At 35.7% G+C, this 16,112-nt stretch overlaps 1 protein-coding gene across 5 annotated transcripts in view; it reads right to left on the reverse strand.

Annotated features, from left to right (window-relative positions):
- Nucleotides 1-707: 707 nt before the first annotated feature.
- Nucleotides 708-16,112, reverse strand: part of SREK1 (splicing regulatory glutamic acid and lysine rich protein 1) — a 31,421-nt gene continuing 16,016 nt past the window's right edge. For 4 of the 5 annotated variants that reach the window (XM_026056396.1, XM_026056400.1, XM_026056398.1 and 1 more), the window contains 9 exons: nucleotides 13,897-14,061; nucleotides 12,677-12,855; nucleotides 11,912-12,042; nucleotides 10,370-10,484; nucleotides 7,715-7,828; nucleotides 6,437-7,003; nucleotides 5,023-5,118; nucleotides 4,181-4,319; nucleotides 708-2,999 (listed from right to left, as the gene is read on the reverse strand). In XM_026056396.1, coding sequence (XP_025912181.1) covers nucleotides 2,847-2,999; nucleotides 4,181-4,319; nucleotides 5,023-5,118; nucleotides 6,437-7,003; nucleotides 7,715-7,828; nucleotides 10,370-10,484; nucleotides 11,912-12,042; nucleotides 12,677-12,855; nucleotides 13,897-14,061 — 1,659 coding nt within the window. In that variant the 3' untranslated portion in view covers nucleotides 708-2,846. The remainder of the gene's footprint in view (nucleotides 3,000-4,180; nucleotides 4,320-5,022; nucleotides 5,119-6,436; nucleotides 7,004-7,714; nucleotides 7,829-10,369; nucleotides 10,485-11,911; nucleotides 12,043-12,676; nucleotides 12,856-13,896; nucleotides 14,062-16,112) is intronic. The other variant, XM_026056397.1, reaches the window with a different exon arrangement.

The following is a 16,112-nucleotide window of genomic DNA, read 5'->3' on the forward strand; positions in this document are numbered from 1 at the left end:
TTCCAGGGGATGATAGACACATTTACTGGGTGATGCACACAACCCTGGTGGAGCAAGCAGGAATGTCATTACTGTGCTACACTATCCTACCTTCTGCAGAGATAGGCATACTGCTGAACATTCATTCTCTAGTGCTGGTTTTTAGGAAGAAGGACCCAAAAAACACCTTCTAAGATTAGACAGAAATTAACTAACCTCACAGTTCCCCACAGTATTTACAAAGCAAAAACAGAAAATATAGGATTTGTAGGAAAAGAGGGCTTGGTGTGGGTGCGTTGTGGATTTTTTTTTTCCTAACTTTTTCTAAGAGAACCATTAAATCACACACAATACAAAATAATATGCTGCATTTGGAACTACATCTGTGATAAATTAGCTAGAAAGGCTGCCATCCTTAGCTACGAGTTTTCAAAGGCATTTTCTTAGCTAACTATGCAAAATCTTTTACACAATCTGTAACTACTGTATAATAGAGCTATGCAATTTAGGATAACAAAACTCAAAATCAAACTAATACTGACTGAAACATGATATATTGCAAGAATTCTAATAATTTCTCCCAAAGAAGGAGAAAATGAGCTTTTTAAAGATACTATAATACTTTTTTTTTTTTACTGGTATCTACATTGCAAATCAAAAAAACCTCTTGAATAAGAGCAGATGATCCACTAAAAATATTCCTTTAATAAGTATGTATCAGCAGAAACTTCCCTCTAAAATACTTAATTTTATTAGTGAAATGGTACCAAAGATAACAAGTATACAAACAATCTCTTTGCTCTATGCTACTTACACATCATAAATAAGACAGCTGTTGTTGCAAGACACAATCCTTCACAGTCTTTCTATAAGCATACAGATTTGTCATTCTTTTATCAGAATAAGCTGTTTACCAGCCAACAGCATGTGGCTTAAACATCACAAAAATGACTGTCTATACTTTACATGGTAAAGCATTTTCTATAGTCTTAAATGTACACAGTGGCAAGAAACATTAAATCCTATCAAAAATGAAGAGTGATTAAGCAGCTTCACAATCAAACTGGGTTTCATCACCTTATGAACTGGGCAATTTTTCATTCCCTGTAATATGTTTACATTTTTATAAGAACTAACTATGTAAAGGGAAAAAAAAAAATCAAATTGAAAGCAAGTAGCTAATATGCTATTCAATTTTTTTAAACTGGCAGAAATAACTCTTCCCATGAGGTAAGGCAATTAAGTCATTTGATTGTATTAAGTTGTATTAAAAATAATCTACTTGATTTTAGGTATAAGTAAACTTTAAAGGTATGACTTAAGAAATGTCACAATGATGAAACTAATGAAGTTAGTTCAGAGAGCACAAGCCATGTTTTTACTTGACAAAATATTTGCTTTGTGTCATTCTCTTCTAACATGTTTTCTCCCCAAAGAATGAAAAAAGAATCTCTACCATATAACTCCTGTGTAAATTAGATAATCTTTTTTTCCAAACTACTTCTCCCTCCAAGCTTTGCATACAATTCCTTTTATATTACCCAACAGGTATAAGAGAAAATGATGGAGAGGTTAACAATTAAGGCCATCCAAATGTAGATTAAGTGTTTAAAGGGCTGTCTTTGATGTAGGTGATAAGAGAATGCTTTGTATTCAGCTACTACTTTTGTACAGTGGTGGTCCCAAAAATGCATTTTTGCTTTCATCTATAAACCTCTTCTAAAAAATAAAAGTAAAAATGGAGCTTTAGTATTTTAACAAGTGAATCAAACAACTGCTCTGACATACCACTTGCATTCTTATCTACAGTATGGTGGTGGCAAAATAGCAATAGAGATCCTGTACGATTTAGCTGAAAATGAGTAATAGCACATATACATTTCTAGAAAATACCACATTTTAAGAAGGCACTAAAGCTTCTGCTTGTGCTCCCATATTTTTTTTTAAACAAATGAGAAAATTTATTTTCATAATGGCACCTGTACTATTTGCAGCTGAACAGACACACTGCAGTACGGCTCAAAACGAAGCTCTAAGTTCTGATAATATCATACAGATGTGCTCGCTTTTGGAAGGACAAAAGGAAACAACAAAATCAAACAACCCCAAAATAACCCTCTAAAGCTAACCTACTGTCTATAACATGGCAATGTTCCTTTTAGGAACAGAAAAATAGCATGCATTGTTCAAATACTTTAAAAGAAATACTCATTTTAGGGATATTAGTAAGAAATTATTTTAAATAATAAAACCCCAAAATCTCAAGCAGTCAGCAAATGAAAAACGTACTAGTCAGTGGGCATTTAACATAAGAACTGTAAAACTGTTTATGTTTAAAAACCCTTTTTCTATAGTTGTCATTTACAACAAAAGAAAGTGTGTATATTTATGCACCATTTCCAAGCACATCAAACAGTACACGTTGAAGTTTTTGTGGATTCTTTTTTAACCCACAAGGTAAAACAATACAAAATTCATCAACAAGCAATATTTTAAACAACCTTCAATGCATATCTTCAGCTTTTTTGGATAGTACAGGTTTACATCATTCAGTTTCTACTTATTTGTAACAGCTTGTGGCAAAACTTAACATAAATCATTTTACAAATAAGTACAGCCATCACGGAAATGCACGAATTTTCAGAGATGAATAGTTCTGATGGCATCTGCCTTTTCATGGTATAACTACTGGTCCGTGCTCTGTTGCTTACAGCAAGAGGACAACAAAGCTATCACAAGAATTGGAAGAGCTACTAGTACGTTATCAACATGTCCAAGTTGATTGCTTTGACATTTTCTTCCTCATTCTGGGAAATAAAAAGCTTTGGATTTCACTCCTTAGTTGAGTCAGAGGTCCATTCTTTGCTTTAAACCTCTTCCATTTTAACTGAGAGGTTTTCTTCATTTGGTTGACAGTTCCCATTCTGCTGTAGCTTGACTTCGTCTGTCCTTTGTATCTCTCTGTTGTCTACTTCCTTGTCAGTTTCAGCACTCGGATCCTCCTTAGTGTGATCTTTGTCCTACCAAAGATAAAACCATTTTACCAAGAAATCACAGGAGATAACTGGCAAGCAACTCTTGATATTTTGATTGCCTCAACTTCTATATGCCTATCTCGTGTCAGCAATTTTTTAAAACAGACGTCAGCTTTTTTGTTTGTTTCTAAAAAGCTTGCTTTCTTTCGAAGTGGCTGAAGTTAGGCACTTAGAACAACGAGTCACCCCAGAAATCTTTGCCTCAAAGGGATCTACAATGTCTTTATCATCAATACTGAAATAAAACAGAACAAACAGTATCATGGAACCTATGAGAAATAACTCCAGAAATCAAGACTTCACTATGCTTGCTAAATAAAGCAGGATTAATTTTTTTTCTTTTGTATTTTTGGTCAGATAACCACAAGGTTTTAAGAGAGTTCTTGGGTAAGAGAATTACTGAAGCATCCAGTAGACACAATTACCTGAGTCAGCTGTTTTATAGAAGTTGAATAATTATGAGCAGAAACTACTCTTCAAAGACAGGCTGCTTTTCAAATTTTAAGATTAAGCAATTGGAAGATGTTTCTTTTCTTAATCACATCAACTTCTACTTTGTAAGGGGAAGTTCCATGCTTCTCTTCCCCAAATCTACCCTTTCAGCTTTACTTCCTGCACAGTCCTACATGCAGTCCAGGACCAAAACAGCCAGGGAGAGGCTGAACTGCAGAATGAAAATTTATAAGAATAATTTTTTAAGCTTGACAACCAAGCTATCCCTGAATTCTGCTGCTTAGCTACACAATCTGCTTCCTGTCTGCTCTTTCAGATAGGCAGCTAGCCAACTCCTAACATACGGCATAGAACAGAAAAAGACAGACAGAAACCAAAACAAAGTGTTTCTGTAACCTATTCACACAAGTTCCTATAGGCCCAGTAAGGTTCAAACAGGGAATGTAATCGAATGGGCCTACYAACATCATTTGGAGAATGATTCATGTCTCCTGATAGCAAGAGCTAAAACCAAGTGTCTCAACTGGACATAATTTGGTAGAGAAAAGAAAGAAAGGAAAAAAAAGGGGGGGGGGAAGGGAAGAAAAAGGAAAAAAGAGGAGAGGGAGGAGGAAAAAAAAGGGGAGGAAGGAAAAGGAAAAAAAGGAAGGAATTCCAATAATCACTCTACTTATAACACTCCACTTTGCATATCACTTGATCACAGAGCTTACCTTCAAAGTAGTGGTGCTTTTGTCAGATTTTTCCTTTCCCTCCTTCTCTTTGCTACTTTTCTTCTTGGAGGTGGAGCGTTCTCCTTCTCTTCTTTCATGATTTGTATCCCTTTCTCTTTTTTTTTCCTTCTTGTTCCTGCTTAAAAAAATTTTTACTCAAATCAGAAGTTTGATTTAAAACAACAAATTACTACCAATGCATATTTCAAGTGCACTATACGGTAAGTTGCACAGTGCAGAAATTTTCAGCAAAGTTTCAGCGACCTTCAAGCCATTTAGTTGCAAATTATTCTCTCATCAGTGSGTCTTTTCAAAACAAACAAATAAACAAACAAACATAAGAAAGAAAGTTTTTTTTTTTAACTGAGTAAAGCTAAAGAACGCAAGTGTTCAAAATGCATGGTGTTTGCAAAGAAAAAAGCAAACTAAACTGCATCTGATGAAGGGCTTGTATGGATTCGAAGCAAAGCAATTTGCATCACTGACAGATTTTAAATGTTCTAGTTTAAAGCATTCCAAAGCTCAAATCCATGAAGCTTTTTTTAAAAAAACTTAATCATACTAACCAGCTGCAATCATCTAAGACAACTACTGCAAATGCAGTAAACCAATGAAAATATTTCCCGAACTGTTTTCAATACAGTATCTGCATCCACCTTTTCTTGTTATTGAAAAACACTAAATTTTTCCTTAGAAAAGTGAATGACGATTATTAAGCAGCTGCTGGCATAACAAAAACATCCAGGAGAAACACGAACTGAATCAGTTCATTCAACAATGCTAATATTACAACTTTTTCCACCTTTACTACCCAGTAACTTTTATGTTTACATCAAACCTACCTTCTTGGAGATGGAGTTCGTGAAGACTTTCTTTTTGTTGTTTTGGATGTTTTAGGAGACTTGGAGGGACTTCTGCTCTTCCTTTTACGCCTTTCTCTGCAGGACCAAGAAACTCAAGATCAACAATTAGGAAAACAATAAACTCAAACTGCATAAAAACCAGAAAGCTCTTAAAATTATTTGACATGACAACTGACTAAACAAATATTCCTGGAGATTAACATCATGTATCACCAACAATATAGGATTTGTACAAAGCAAGACACGAGAGGCTTTGTGTATGTTTCAGTTTGGTGGGAAAGGAGAGAAGGGAAGTGGAAAGTTAAGGAGAAAAGTTGCCCCCTTTTCAGATTTGAGTTTTATATTTATCCTCACATGCTTGTATTTATATCTGGTATCAATGGAAACACACTGGAATCAGTAACATTATATTAAATAACAGTTTCTTCAATCAGGAAAAGAATCCAATTGAATGAGGAACCACACTAAGACAAAGGCATAACTTGAACAAAACAAACTTCAAAGTTTAACATTAGAAGTTTAAGATCACTGCAGTCCCAGTTCAGCATGACTTAAACTTAACTCCTGAATACATGAACCAGTGTGCTTGTTGGATTAGAACCAAACAGCACAAAATTAGGCTCAGGCTGTTGTCAAAAAATCAATATGGATAAGTTAATATTTATTATTTTCCTAACTGTCCAGCTCAACAAGCATATTTATTATTCTACAACACACTCAAGTCCAAAAAGGCAAATCAGAACCCTCAATATTTAATTAAACAGCTATTTTATATAGGTAAATAGAATTTGCTGAAGTTGCTATTCTGGAGCCTGAACATTAAATAACTGGTTGCAAACATACTGAAGCATGTGTTAAAGAAAGCAAAAATGGATCAAGTAAAGCTTCACTCAGTGTAAATGCAGACCCTATATATGTAAAAATAAGATGACCTTTCCTACTACCTCTTTATAGAACAGGAAAAGTAGACGGGAAGAAACATCAAAGAAAAATAGGGAAGTTAAAACCTAAACTTCAAGATACGGCACAAAAGCTACAATTGCGCATTCCAGCTTTTGCAATTCACAAAACTTTTGGCTGACGCTAACACAGAGAAAGGGCACAAGAACCAGCTACTTATTGTCCTCAAGGACTACAGTATGCAGTTATGTGAAAGGCAATCATCAGGAGCCCAACAAGAAACTATATGCCATCAGGTATCATACAGAACTCTTTGCAACAGATTTTGTCTTATAGGGAAATCTGCAGAACAGAAAAAATACAAACTGAATTAATAAGTAAGACTAATATTGACGCATGAAAACTAGGATGTGTGTATGTCACAGTGCCTCACTGTACCAATAGGTCAAAAAAAAAAAAAAAGCAAGCATGCCAAAAATTCTGAATAACAAACCTGCTGGAGCTACGAGATCTTCTTGAAGAGCTATAGCTTCTTGGAGGTGTTTTGGATCTCTTCTCTTTCTTCTTTTTATCATCTCTTTCTTTTTCTCTTTCTCGCTCCTTCTCCCCATCTTTTTCCTTTTCCTTGTCTCTGTCCTTCTCTTTGTCCCCTCCTTTGTCCTTATCTCCCTCCTTGTCCTTCACCTTCTCTCTGTCCTTCTCCCCCTCTTTCTCAGCATCTCCTTCTTTTTCTTTGTTCTGGTCTACCTCTTCCCTATCTTTTTCCTTGTCCCTATCTTTGTCCTTTTCCCTTTCCTTGTCCCTGTCCCTATCTTTGTCCTTCTCCTTTTCCCTGTCTCTCTCCCTATCCTTCTCTCTGACCCTGTCTCGATCTTTGTTTCTCTCTTTGTCTTTATCCCTGTCCTTCTCCTTGTCCTTATCCCTGTTTCTCTCTTTATCTCGCTCTCTTTCTTTATCTCTGTCACGGTCTCTCTCCTTCTCCTTGTCTCGGTCTCTCTCTTTCTCCTTTTCTTTGGTCTTTTCTTTTTCCTTGACCTTTTCTTTGTCCCTTTTCTTGTCCCTGTGAAAAGCCAAATAAAAATCCATCTTTGAATTTTCTAACAAAAATTAGAACTTACTTCTATAACATACACTAACTTCTCAACAGAAAATATGGCTCTCAAATTAAAAAAATAATAATTATGCAATATTTAAATCTTCCATTCCTGTTTGCCATGAGGGAGAGGCTCAATAGCTAAGAAAAATTTGAAAAACAAATTAGGGAAGGGGGGACAAAAACAAAATAAACCATGATCATCTGAGTGATGTCATTACACTTTGAGAGAATGTGTTTCGTCATTTTGCAGTTAAGTTACTATACATCCACAGATTTTCTACATTTTGTCAGGAATGAGACAAACTCTGCAATTTGTAAATTTATACTTTCCTAACAGGAAGTGTGCCCATGTAAAATAGACTGCAGAATAATGACTCCCACATGAAAAATGACAGCTGACCGAACAGGTCTTAATTCAACAGTGTTCACTCACATAAGTATGCTGGAACTGCTTGAGAGTCCAACATTAATGTATACACAGAAACAAAAAACAGGAATAAAATTCTACCTAACAAATTATCTCAAAAGGCAGACTATATGGTCAAAATTCAATTGAGACGATCCATCGATCTGTAATGTTACTAGGAATTTGCAAACTATCAAAAGATTAAAAAAAAAAAAAAAAAACACTGTTCATAAAAAGAATGATATCATTTCTTAGGAATGGAAACTCACCGAGAACGACTTCTTGATTTCCGCCTTTCTCTAGATCTAGACCGTTTTTTCAGGGGACTTCTGGATCTCCGTCTGTCCTTGTGTCTTGAGAGTGATCTATTGCCAGATCTACTTCTACATAAACAACATCAGAAGAAAAATACTTGAATATTGAAACTTCATAAAAATTAGGTCAACTGAGGGGAAAAAAAATACATAAATATTGCCTCAAAGGAAATTAAATACACAGTTTTCAGCTCAGTACTGTACTGCCTACCAACTTTTACACAAATGTCTATACTTGAAGTTTTACCAGGTGCACACTCTCTCCTTCAAGACTACACCACTTAAATAAAACTTATTTTTATCACAAAAGCATAGCATAGAATACTAAAAAAATTATATAACCTTCATGAATATTCTAGAAAATGTAAATTAAAATTATATTAGGATAACCCTCCTTAATAAATTACACTGCATAGAATCTACTATAAACAATTTCTAGCAGTTTGTAAAAATAATTAATTACATTTTTTTCTTCTCAAAGCCCAGTCACGTACTGAAGTCTTTGTTTCTGAAGAAAGATGGCTTTACTGGCCTCTTTTTCCTTGGTTCTCCAGCCTTACAATTTAACACAATTTAAAAAAAACCACTATCTGTGGTTTGCCTTTAGTCAAATTATCTTTAACCCGTTCAACTAAATTATCAGAATTCTCAAAAAAGAATGAATGTTTACTACCTGATAAATAAGGAATGCAAATAATGTTGAAATACTCCAGCAGAAATCTATTAAAAGTCTTCTGATAAACATACATAGTATAGACTCAGAGTTGATGAGGAAAACAAATTTTTTTAAAAACCAGTGTATTTTTTCCCCAAATATTCCTGATTTGGGGAGGATCATAACCCCTAGAAAAATAATAAAAAGCTGAATTTGAATACCAAGTTTCAAAAGACACATCATAAGAGACCTTGTTCAAGAGGCCAAGGTACCATTATATTAAACTTACCACAGACAGAAAGGACATGTTTATTACCCAATTAATCCTGAAGGACAGGAAGATACACAAAATACCAGCTCCACCTGTCTTCTGCAGCTCAAGATGCACAGACAGAGTAAGATATACCAAGAGCGAACCATTATTTTTACCTACAGCTTGCTTCACAAAGTGATGCAGAAGTACAAACTATTTACAGAGCAAATTAATTTAGTCAGAATAAGCTCTTGAATAAAAATTTATATAATGGAAATGAAAGGATTTAGGGGGATTATAAACCACTAAAACAGGCAAGTGATAAGGGAAGTTTATTCTTAGGGGTGAAGTTGCCTCAATGAATCAGAGTGGCCCTTTTTCAGTATGTACTCAAAACTGACAGTAGCAATAGTAAATACTTTAAAAGACAAAAACAAACAAAAACCCACCCCAAAACATAATTATCAACACCTGTTTAAAGCATAGGGTTTCTGGAAGTGGAAAAATGCGAATTTATCTTCTAAAACTCAATCTGGTTTGCATCTATACAAAATAATATGAAGATTACTGCAATGTTATGTATTACACAAAACAAAGATTGTTTATCAAATATGTCCTGAATTAGAGAAAGAGCAGAGAAGCATGAAATAAGGAATTGACCAAATCCTTCTTCTAGCATTAAAAAAGTACCCAATGTTTTGCTGTCAACAGATAACATGTACTGAGGGGTCCAAATATTACAAAACTAAAGCCTGCACTTAGTTCATATTTCTTTGGTAATATTACTGATACGGTGTGTCCCTCTGGCCACCTCTTCTGTATGTAAAAGAATTCTAGCTGCCCGGCTAAAAGACAAGGATGTAACAGAGCTGTCACTGCAATACTGACAACACTCACCTTTTTAAAATGTAAATTATCAATCACATACTGAGTTTTTACTGAGTTTCTTTTTTTTGCTATTTGTTGTAGTTAAATATCTTTAGATTGACTATTTAAGTGCTCAGGAGACATTCCTCACATTCAGAGACTACAAACTGTGATTTCATGAAGCATTTGTTAAGATTCACATAGCAAGACTCATTCTTGAGAAAAGAGTAAATGGATAACCTTCAAGGGTGATACAGCCTTTTTTTTCCTCCCATGTTCAAAGCCTGAACTACTCAGAACTTAACAAATTTAACAAAGCAAATAAACTCTGAAGAATCAAGAACTGTCTCCAAAACCATTTTCTTTTAGGTTCTAAAAAAATTAGATTTACATTTACAGTACAGTAAATAGAAACACTGCATTTGTTAACTAGATGTTTAGAAGTTCAGGACATCAGGAATTTCCTACCAGCAAAACCAGCCAACCTATCTGTTCCAGGTGTTAACAGTAAACTAAATGCTCCAACCACAAAAAACCGGTAATTATTTCTTTTTAAAATACAGAAGCCACAAAATGAAATAAGGTTATGCTACATGGCACAAATTGTACCTTCTAGTTTGTTTTAACCAAAAATAATCCTGAATGCATTTAGCATTTTGAGGGAAAGAGTATCTGTTCAGAGACAAAGCTCCTAGTTACTCTGATCTGGTTAGTGTAAGTAATTAGTGTTCTCCACAGTGATTCTGGTCTCATAACCAAATAAGAAATCTCAATAAATGCCACCATGCAAGAGAAATAGCACGATCTCTTCATTCAAAAGAAAAAACATACCTACCTGTGCTTTGAGTGTGATCTTTTCCTTCTAGATCGGGATTTTGAACTAGACCTGGATTCTGAACGAGAATGGGAACGAGATCGACCGCCTTTTCTTTCACTGCTCTTTCCAGACTCTGAGAGGAAAAAACCACTTTGCAGTGTAAGCTCAGAACATTTAAAGATCCCAGTTAACAATCTGGCACAAGTGGAATGTACCACATATAGTGTAAGGGGCCTACTCTCAGCACATCTTCCTTCTTTGCAAATATCCTTCAGAAACATCCAAGAAAGTCATTGCATATACTCGTTGAGTGCAGCCATCCTGCAGCAGTACACATAAACCAGATAATTATAAACAGCTAGCTCTATTAGGAATGGGATTTATGTTGCTGCCACAATGAACAAGATTACAACATGTTCTCCTCTTGGTATATTATTTAATATAAATGCTTTTTATTTTTAATACCCTGAGAAGAATAGAGTAAATTTAGAAGGTGTAATTTTGAAAATGTGCATAAAATGTAAACAATACTTAGTACTTTGTAGACTTTTAAATATTCCAACCACTGAAACATTCTTTTGGGGGAGGAAGGGGTGGAGAGAAGGGGGTGAAGTTTGATCCAAAGGCCATGAAGTCAATGGAAAGCTTACCAGTGACCTCGGCAGACTTTGGTTCAGACGCCAGAAGACTGTTATTCTGCTGCTTAACATTGAGGAAAGTTTAGAGCTATTTTTCTTCCAACTCTAAAAAAAAGAACTACCTAACTTACATAAGTTAAAGTCTAGGTTTGTTAATAAGAACAATAAAATCTCACTGATCGAAAGAAAAAGCATGATCTCAATTTCAAGTTTAACAAGTTGAGAATTTTTTATGCTGTGGTTTTGCAATCAGTTTAAGTCAGCATAAATCAGCACTAACATGGCGGTCTAACCTCTCAACCCGCCAACACCTTCCTCCTTGACCTGACATTTCAATGTTTACAGGGATCAGGGAACCAATCTGGGTGAAAAAAGTCCATTAAACTATGTGAAGTTTTAACACAGATTCATTCTCTGATTCCATTTGCTATGAGGATGCACATAGTCTTGAGCCAGCATGAAAAAAAAGTGTGTAGCACAGGGACAAAATTAACCTGGTGAAGATAAGGAAAGCATAACATTGCTGCTTTTAGCAGCATGCTAGCTCCCTCTGATCATAAAACTATGGCTTTAATGTGTGCTAGAGGAGAACAAAACAAAACATAAAGCAATTTCTTTTAAATGTTTGTAAAGTACTTTGAACTTAAAAAGCACCAATATTAAGTATTATTTGGTTTAGCGTTGACTTCTTATTTTTGAATGCATTCAGTGAGCAAATATCTGAAAATAAGACACAATGAAATAAAAAGTAAACCGTATTCCACTGCATTGTTGCATAAAGACAATTTTGATTATTTACATTTTTATCAAACATATTGTACACCTTTTAGTATCCTTCTCCTGTGTTTGAAACTGCTCTTAAAAGTGCGTGCCAAGACACACACAGAACGTGCTTGCTAAGTAGTGAACATAATAAACCTACCTGGCTCAATAGCAGCAGATATGAAAGACTGGGCTTCCCTTACTCTCTTCATCACTTCTTCAAGTTCCTTGGCAGCAGCTTGTGGCGTCATCTCAGGAGGCTTCACTATGGCATTATTGGAGTGATTTATTCTAAATTAAGGAACAAAAGGGGGGGGGAAGCTTTAATCTGCAAATACTTGAAGAGGGAAAATGAAAACCAAGTAAGAAAGCAAACACCTTAACGTCCACTTATGAACTTCCACTTATGACTAAGAACTTCTTCCTAACACTCAACTGTTCTATCTAAGTATTCAAATATAAACGTCTGGCTTTTACTGCCTTCAAATCTTGCCACATTTTAAGTACATGCTGCACACCATTCCTATGTAATTTTATACAAATATAGGTTTAAATATTTTCTAGTAGGAATCTAGAAATCTATTTCTGTAGTACAGATCAAATCTGTACATTAAGGCCWACTAATCACATACCCATCATATTTAAAGCTTAATTAGAATGAAGGACTTTGCAGATTCCGTCACTGTTATCTACTGTCGCTACCCCATGATTAAATATAGATATACTTTACTTTATACCATATTCTTTATAGAGAAAGTTATTTTCAATCTTGAAATTGGAGTTTACAAAAGTGATATAGTTTGCTAATCGGAAGTCTTTATACTAAAAAAAGTTCATCATGGTTTCCTGCAGATCAGTGTCATAAACGCGTAAGGATATTAAGAAATCTCACATTCAATATTTATACGGATAATTAATTTCTTACTTCAACGGCCTATCTCCAAACATAACTCCATTAAAGGCAAGAGCTCGAGGAACAGAATTTTGGTCTGCAAATTCCACGAAAGCAAATCGTGTTGGCTGTGTCTCATCACCTGCCATTCGCACAAATTTGACTTCTCCAACTTGCTTAAAGAATTCAAGCAGCTGATCTGCTGTTGTAGTCTAAAAAGAGTCAAAGAGTTCAGCTGAAGTAAAATACATAATCAAAACCACTTATCCAACGTATCAGGTAATCTAAAAGCTACAGATTTTGGAAGGAGATTTCACCACTATTACACAGGCAACATGAATTTGGTAACACCACACTTTAAGAAAGACATACTATTTTTTATTCCAGCAATCTAAAAAGTATACCATGATTTAAAATAGTGTAACCACAAGTCCTAAAGTCCTACATTTAGATTATAAATGCACTTGCACAGGATTTTGTACTTTTCACATAACTCATTGGAAGTAACTGATGAGGAATTTCCTCATGTACCTATATCAAAGCTATTTCTGCTACTGACTGTGGTTTTGATCAATACAATAACACACTGAAACAATATTACAAAGCTTTGCTTTTCTCTGTGGTTCTACTATTTTCCAATTAGTTTTATTTTATCGGGATCAATAGCACTCTTCTTAATACTCTAGTAGCTTCTTCAACAGTCAAATAAACTCCAAAAATCAAATATTTATATTGCCATCAGTCAAGAGCAAATAGTTTTTCAACGAACCCTTAATCAATAATGGCTGTCATATTAAAGCTTTCCTTTCGTAGAAACACAAGGCTGCTTATGCTAGTTTTGCTACTTTCACTAAGACAAATTGCTATCCTTCTGCCACAGCCAATTCCTTATACTTCAGAAGATGAATTCCTTCTTACTATACTTAAGCAATAGTAGAGAGTTGTAAGGGGCAGCTACCACAATCTCGTGGCTTCTGAGGCATTGCTCAGCTAACACTTCCCAGTTGGACATTTGATCAGCACACAGAATCATAAGCATGTTTCTTGAATTCCCAGCATCCTGCTAGAATTAATTCCACGGTCTGGTTTGATCTGACTGGTGCAGCAGCATTCAGAATTCAAAATAACACCAGTATTTTTTTGTTTCAGTTCCCACTGTCATCAACTAGGGAAAATTCTTAAGATTACAACTCATAAATTATAGTTCTTAAGTTCTACATTAATATTTCCGGTATAAAACAAAAGCAAGCTACCTGTGAATTCAAGTTTCCAACATAGACTGTTCTCCTGATCTCATCAATTTTGGATGGGTCCACATTACCCATAATTGGTGGCTGTGGTATTTCTCCAAGTGCCGTAATGTTAGGATCCAATGCTGCCGCTGGTATAGCCCCCAAAGTGCCAAGTGAAACACCAAGCTAGAAAACACAAAAAAAGAATATTCTTTCAACCGTGCATTGGTGTGAGATACTTCACTTGGTAATACTTGCCTGCCTTGCGTATTTCTGCAGAATCAATCTAATGAACACAGGCAATACTTTAAACTGTAAGGCCCCAGTTAAGTATTTTTTTAAAAGAAATCTACCATAACTAACCTTCTATAGTAAGATCTTCTATACGCTATCATTTGCTACCTTATCAAAAAGGTTTGGCCAGAAATGTAGCATATTAATTAGATAATCTGCAGGCCTGAATTTCTAGTGCTGACAGTCAGTCAACTTGACTTAGATGCTTTCAGGCACTGCTAATATCCTTATTTTTGCCGCCGGAAGTCTTATGAGTGGATGAGAAATTACTGAGGACTGATCTAGTTTTGGTTATAAACAATCTTGCCTTTAGACTGGTAAGAACCAGGAAGGAAGAAGCATGAAGACAAAACATGCACTAAAAATGCTATGGTCACTGGATATAGCCCACCACAAATACGCACACAGTTAATCTAACCTAGCATATGAACATCTTTGTTTGGCAGATGACCAACAAAATCTTAAATCTTCCTGTAACTTAGAAATAGAATACTCTACAATGTTTTGCTAGTACTGCTGCACCAGAAAGCCCTGTAGCAGATATTTAGCCTTCAAATTAAATTCTTTTAGCAGTGGAAGTTCCAGCTACACATCTTCTTTCCCCAGGTACTTAAGACCAAGGAAGAGATCATCATCATTACGTATCATCATGGCAGTGTGATTTTTCACATAATTGTCTGATGTAGGTCTGACAGTAAACCTTCTTAGCACAGATCCTGCCTTAGTTATAGACAGTGTGAGAAGCCATATCTGAATACACTATGTTATTACTACATGCCTGACACAAGCATCTGACATTTCTAGTTCATCTTGTGGTTTCTGATGGGTCACTTACAACACTAACGTTTAAAAAAAGTAATCTGTCATCACTATTGACAGATAAGGAATGAAAGCAATTTTTAAAGCTATACAATAGGCATAAATTGCTCACCCCAGAGCAGCTTATTCCATTCACAAGCATAGCAAATTACTGCTTCTGCTGAAGGGAAGTAAATCTAAAGGAAAAGGAAATAGTGGCATGATGACAGGGTTAATTAATACTGCATGGGATAGAAAGGGGGAATTCCAAGGGTAGTGCCTCTGCCTTCCATCTGCTTGTGTTGACTACATGTACCCAGAGTCCACCTGTCCAAGAAGACAATAGCTAGTACCTAGTGAGACAGCAGCAGAACCAGTTGTTCTTATTCAACCAAAAAGATGCCATTTCATAAAGAAAGCTGAAGTTTGGATCCATGGAATGAACTACTGAGATTTTGTTTCTAAAACTTTCATCCACAGAACATGAAAGAATTATTAGCGTGACACTGAATACATGCATAAAATTAACAGCGGGGGGGTGGGGAGGGGAGGTGTTTCTGATTGTTGTCTTTCTGTCTTCCTAACATCTGAACAGACTGCCAGAAAGCAAAGAATTGTTACCAAAAAAGAAAAAAGAAAAAAAAAAAACAAAACAGCAGCACATGCTAAAGCAGCTAGAAAGCCTACTGAAGGAAGGCAGGGAGAGTTTATATGGTGTCAACGTGAGAAACCAACTTTCTGCCTAATGAGCGGTATACCAGAAGTATTTCTAGTAGTACACAAACAGATATTTTCAAGACCATTAAGATGTTTAAACTAGGAAAGATGAGGGAAGGGGAGAGTTATAGTACCAGGGTAGCTGGCAAAAGACAGCTCAAGTCAGGATGCCTCCAGCAGGTGAATGCAGCCAGGGAAGTGCGCATGGGATGTGGCTATGGAGGACCCTCTTGTATCCCTCCTGGGAAACCTGCATGCTCGATCACCTCTCTAAAATGCCTGTACACCAACGCACGCAGCATGGGGAACAAACAGGAAGAACTAGAGACGTGTGTGCGGTCGCAGGGCCATGATCTCATACCATTACAGAGACATGGTGGGATAGCTCGCATGACTGGAGTGCTGTCATGGATGGCTACGTGCTTTTT

This window comes from Apteryx rowi, unplaced genomic scaffold (assembly GCF_003343035.1).
Source record: "Apteryx rowi isolate R43461 unplaced genomic scaffold, aptRow1 scaffold_131, whole genome shotgun sequence".
NCBI lineage: Eukaryota > Metazoa > Chordata > Aves > Apterygiformes > Apterygidae > Apteryx > Apteryx rowi.